At 36.4% G+C, this 6,000-nt stretch overlaps 1 protein-coding gene across 1 annotated transcript in view; it reads left to right on the top strand.

Moving 5' to 3' along the window:
- GNAT3 (G protein subunit alpha transducin 3) overlaps positions 1-5,529 on the top strand; it is a 32,244-nt gene extending 26,715 nt beyond the window's left edge. The window contains exons 8-10 of the mRNA XM_042872582.1: positions 3,811-3,940; positions 4,129-4,282; positions 5,339-5,529. Coding sequence (XP_042728516.1) covers positions 3,811-3,940; positions 4,129-4,282; positions 5,339-5,529 — 475 coding nt within the window. The remainder of the gene's footprint in view (positions 1-3,810; positions 3,941-4,128; positions 4,283-5,338) is intronic.
- Positions 5,530-6,000: the final 471 nt, after the last annotated feature.

Genomic DNA, 6,000 nt, shown 5'->3' on the forward strand with positions numbered 1-6,000 from the left:
CTCATTTGGGAACAGAAATAACTGCTCTTAACAGTGGAATACATTACTGCTGGCAAAAAAAAATAATGTCCCATGGATAATTATGTATTACCATGCATGCCGTCATTCTCTTTTAAGGTGAAAAGCAAAACATTCAGGAAAAAAAAAATCCTCAAAATTAATGTCTCTAAGAAATTTGACTGAAAAAAACTGACATCTTCAGATACTCAAGATTTAATTACTCTTGGTGAACAAACTAAAAACATAATTTCATGTTAAAATATATTTGAATTGTTCTATAGCCCAGCCCCACTTTTCTCTATGGATCAAATTCCATTTAATTCTTAGTTTAAAGGCCACAGTGTGCATTAAGGAACATAGACTAGACAAGAAAATGTCTATAGAGACAGTTGCAGGAAGTATCAGGATTATATTTTTTACATTTTTCAGAGGGCGTACTTTTTCCCTTGTGCCAATTAAACATCTCCCAAACTATCTAACTTAATCACACAGACTCTTTGATGAAACTGAGATCAGATTACATGTACAAATAAGATCCTAAAAATAGATGTACAACAAGAAAATTATTATCACCAATAAATGGGTCACATCTGGAATCTGCCTTCATAAAATCATAGAATAGGCCAAATTGAAGGGACCTACAACAATCACCAAATTCACACAGGACTACCAAAAATCAAACTCTATATCTGAGAGCATCGTCCAAAAGCAATTTGAACTCTGGCAGCTTGTTCTTGGTTCTATGACCACTGCCCTCTAGTGAAGAATCTTTTCCTAATGCAGCACTTAATCCCAAATACTATAGTATTACTCATAAACATACTGTTCTTTTTTTCTCTGATTAATGTACTTCAGACTGCTTTCTACACTGGAAATCTGAACATCTACACAGTTACAACCACAGTTTATGTAAAATAAAAAAATTAAACCAAGATGGAGAATAAAATTATCAGACTGCAAACCCTCTATGAGATGAATGCTACCAGTCAGAATAAAATATTAGAATTGTGTGTAGGTCCAGATGAAATTTAGCACAACTGAAAATAAGATTCCTATCTGAACGCCTGTAAACAAGGGAGAGATTCCTAATAACATTGAAAACACACACACAGAGTGTATTTGGCATCTTTTTTGCATCAAAGTTGTATTATGCAAGTAAATTAATTGATGGTTTTATGACTTAAGTAATATGAAGTCACTACAAAACAATCTGAGAGTTTTGTTCATCTATAGGGATGCAGAGCAGCAATAAATCCATCTTAACCAGCCAGTTACAGCTAGTTTGCATTGCCAGAGCAATGCGAAACAGCTGGGAGATCCTGATGACTCTGCACTTAGTTTGATAAGCACCATAGAAACATCTATATAGAGAGGGACACTTCAGTGCTCAGAATGAGTTTTAGTTGAAGTACTTCAGAGAAGCTTGGGGTCACAAACCAAACATGGATAAAAAGAAATCATGAACAGATGCCTTATTCACTGAAGTTTTTACCCTCTTCTGAACTGATTGAGGCAGAAAACACTTTGTGCTGTAAAAGTCTGAATATCACAGTACTGCAGTTCCACACGAAACGTGGCTTTTTGTTTGCTATCTTCTTAGCCATTATGTTGTTGTTTTAACATAATTTATCTTTCCTGTTATCTTAATTTCTTTCATTAACTGACTTTGATTTCCAGAAGCGAGAATACACTGAAATATTTTTAAAAGGAGATTGACCTCCAAAGGTCCTCTCCTGCTCTAGTGTCCATTGAAAAGCTAGGAAGAGTCTCACTGAAATCAGGCAAGTTTTATTTTATTTATTCAGCTCTCACTGTACGTACTGCTGACACAAATGAATTCACAACTAGTCTCACCTGGAGGGGCTCAATTTTCCATGAGTAGTGCTAGGAGAATGCAGAGCTTTCAAGACTATCTTAGCTTATCTTGATAAAAGAATGTTAACATCAGAAATATACCACTCATGGCACGACTTCAGCATGTTAAGTTCTGGGGTGACAAGATAAGAACTAAGCAAGCTAAGCTTAGTACAATAAAAACTGTCCATAAGCTTTGCCTCTGGCCTTGATCTTTTACTATTTTAATTTGACTCCTCATGAATAGTCACAGGACCACATGCTGAAAGCTTGCAGGAAGAGAGTACATATTTGTATGATAACATATGCTTGTAAAACTTCACCAAAGATTAAATTTTGTAGTTTCTTTTTTTCCCTTTTTTTCTCCCTTTTTTGTCTCTGATTTCAGAGTTGCATACCACAAACCAAGGAAGACACAAAGTGGCAGTTGACTTTTGGACACCGATCACAACCAAAAGTCAAGATGGTTTATGTTGATCTCACTCAGTTTAGCCTATTGAACTCAGGGAATATGTGGTTGTTCCAAAACAGCTTCCTGATTTCCTAATAATTCACATTAGTAGACACACAAAGATCACGGAGATGGCATGTACTAAAAACACTGTTTTCTCAAATTGCTTCTCAGCTAACCAAGTCATTCATCACTAGAATTGGGAAGGATTTCATTTCTTCTAAGGATGAAAAAATGATAATAAATTTTGTTTTGATCAGATGTGTTGCTGATGGTGAAGAAAGGAGGATCGATGTGTTGAAAAAATAAAAGTGTTTCAAGTAATAAATTTCTCTGATTACTATTGACTTGATTTTCTCCTACTGAATCAATTTTCATTGCTAGAAAAAATGAATTCTGTTTGATTTTAGATACTGCAGGAAATACATTCAAAGTGTAAGACCCAATACAGTTTCTTAAATGAATGGATAATGCAAAAGGGGATTAGGTTTAACAGTAAGTTCAGCAACATACTGAACAGGGAAAAATCGTCATGCACACAAGGAATCAGACTTGTCTTGTTTTTCCTTGCCAATGCACTTGAAAAATGCTCATTTTGCACAGAGAAAAATAGTGAAGAGAAAGACCAATTCCTTATCATTGTAAAACTGTAAATATAAGCAGTAATTTTGAAATCTAATGCTAAGAAAAACAATAAAAATTTTGACAGAAGGTCCATCTATATTAGGCACTAAACTTTATTATAATGAAGCTTGAGTTAACTTGCTCAGTTAGTTTTGGAACCCATACAAAAAGTCCATAAAAGGTTTATATGATTCTACCCAAAGACAGTAATTTCTGGCAAAAGCTGGAGTAAAATAATGCAGGGAAGGACAATTCTGCATTTTGCTCTCTGTGAATGAACAAATTTATGTTCCCCATGATTTACTGCTTAAACAGGAACTAAATGAGATGGATAAGGCAGAGACCTCTACACATAAACACAGGCTGCTGGTTATACAGTACCTAAATGATCACACAAGGACAATGAATTGATGACTAAATACAAAATCACACCAGCCAATGAAGCATAACTGGTGGATCAAACAGTGTCTGGTTTCCAATCATATGCCTTACTGATGAGCGTGTCAGTTCAACACAAGCAATTCTATAAACACATGATCATCGTTCCAAGAGTCTTTTGTGAATGTTTCATGTATGAATTCCGTCCTGAAAAATCCTTGCCTGCAGAGCTAAGTCCTGCCCTCAGCTTTTGTGAAGAGTCCAACTTCCTCAACAGAGAGGAATATCTGTCCGCCTTGTGCAGATATTTAAGCCTTTACATATAAAGCCATAAATAATACATAATTCTCCTGCTGAGATGGAAATAGACCAACAAATATCTATTTTGTCAAAACGGATGTTTGATTGTCATCCTTCTCTAGTTGCACTCAGCAAATAAGCAGTGTGACTACATCCTTGTAAGTTAGTGCCTCACATTGTACGTGGTTTTTTTTTCTGCACAGGATGTTTGATGTGGGTGGACAGCGATCAGAGAGAAAAAAGTGGATTCACTGCTTTGAGGGAGTGACCTGCATCATATTCTGTGCTGCACTCAGTGCCTATGACATGGTTCTGGTGGAAGATAAAGAAGTGGTGAGTCAGAAGAAACAATCCTTTTTGCTGCTTAGTTCTAATGCATTCTCTGATGGCTTATCAGAATTGTTCCTGTTCCCTTATAACAATTTAAAGGCTCTTATGCTGTACGGGTTCTTGTCAGTGAAGATTACAGTAAAAATTGCATATGGGTTAAGATTTGGTGTTTACCTTTTGCATCACAACAGAACAGAATGCATGAAAGCCTTCAGCTGTTCAACAGCATCTGCAACCACAGCTGCTTTGCAACCACTTCCATCGTGCTGTTTCTAAACAAAAAAGACCTCTTTCAAGAGAAAATAGCAAAAGTTCATCTGAACATCTGCTTTCCTGAATACAATGGTAAGTTTGGGGTTTTCAGAAGAAAATACATTCAAATGATTGAGATTTTGCTTCAGATCACCTACAGATAGCCATTTAAAGACTAGACATCTTGCCTGAACATCTAGCCTTTTTTCTCAAAAGACAAGAAAGGGAAAGACATTGGAATTCATCTCACCTACTCAGGGTACTTAGGTTGGGGTCAGCTGTCTCTGGAGACACTTATTTCACTCCACTGCAAGTAGAGGAATCTGAGACAACTAGAAGTTTCAAATGGCTGAAGACTTATATAATGAAAACAATTCTTATTTCAGTAGAAGCCAATGGGTTATCACTCACATATTTCAACCAGGTCTTTTGTCCCCACTTGGAAAACCATTTCTGTAAAGGAATTCTGCCTCTTTTTGTATGTCACAATCGTATCTACTGGAAAAAGAGAATGACAGCTGTTCCAAACTAATGCAAGAGAATACATGAAGCTATGCCAGAAAGTGCCAGAATAAAAACAAATGCTACCAGTATTTTAGTATTAACCTCCTATATTCCAGATAGGAATTGTCTGAAATAAAGCATACTTCAATAACTTATATTAATGGAAGAGAGATTGTGTGGACTTCCAGACAAAGAGCTGCTTCACTTCTTTTTTTGATAATCTATCAGTACAGTGACCCAAAATTGCACACTGCTTCACTGGGAGAATCAAACACTGTGCTGGAGTAAATGGAGCAATGTCACTTTACCTTCATAGACACATGGGAGCCAGCAGGGCCCTCATACTACAGCCTGCTCCTAGATGTCTCATCCCTCTCTAGACCTACACTGAGTCCCAGTACCAGTGTTTAAACCTGCAGTTGCTCTAATGGAGTATTGCCAAACAGCAGCAAATTATATATCTAATTCTCCCAGAATTTATGGTCCATCCTTTCTCCCCCTGTTTGTCTCACTTTCTGCTTTCTTTCTAAAGTCCTTAACAGTGTCTTACTCACTTGTGAGCATTTCACTTAAGAAATGAGGAATTGCAATTTAAATTTGGATGGGCAGTATAGATATGGTATGTGTCTTCTGTGTTTCTACTAGGACTAAATACATTTGAAGATGCTGGAAATTATATCAAGAAACAATTCCTAGACTTGAACATAAGGAAAGAAGATAAGGAGATATATTGTCACCTAACCTGTGCCACAGACACCCAGAATGTCAGGTTTGTTTTTGATGCAGTCACAGATATAATAATCAAAGAAAATCTGAAAGACTGTGGGCTTTTCTAGCCATGCATTCCCTGACTTGTAGCCCAGTTCCACGTCTGTACATTTTCTTCTCTTCATCCTGCTTGCTGACTGAAATAAAACTCAGTAGGAATGAGGCTTTTGTTAGTTGTGAATTGAAGCCCTGGGTACAGCCAGAGCATTGCAAAACTACACTGACTTTCTGTGCATCATAAGATTGAAAAACATGCTTTGCTTCACAGAGATGCAGTGACTGATATATGAATCAAAGGGACATTCCTATCTCAATCAATATGTTTTGTAGGTAATCAGTAGCTGTCAGGAATTTCCTACTTCAGTGTCCTGTGTTTTTCAGTGAGAGAGCTTAAAAGGATAATACCAAACAGCTATTAGGTAACTGGCACATTTAAAGCTTTAAAAAAGAAAGTCATAACATTAAAACACTATCAGCGGATAATTTCCATTCACTACTCATGTTTTCATGTTACATTAACAACAAAAAATGACATAAAT

Source organism: Lagopus leucura, unplaced genomic scaffold (genome assembly GCF_019238085.1).
Source record: "Lagopus leucura isolate 7727_CA_CO unplaced genomic scaffold, USGS_WTPT01 Super-Scaffold_100008, whole genome shotgun sequence".
Classification (NCBI taxonomy): Eukaryota; Metazoa; Chordata; class Aves; order Galliformes; family Phasianidae; genus Lagopus; species Lagopus leucura.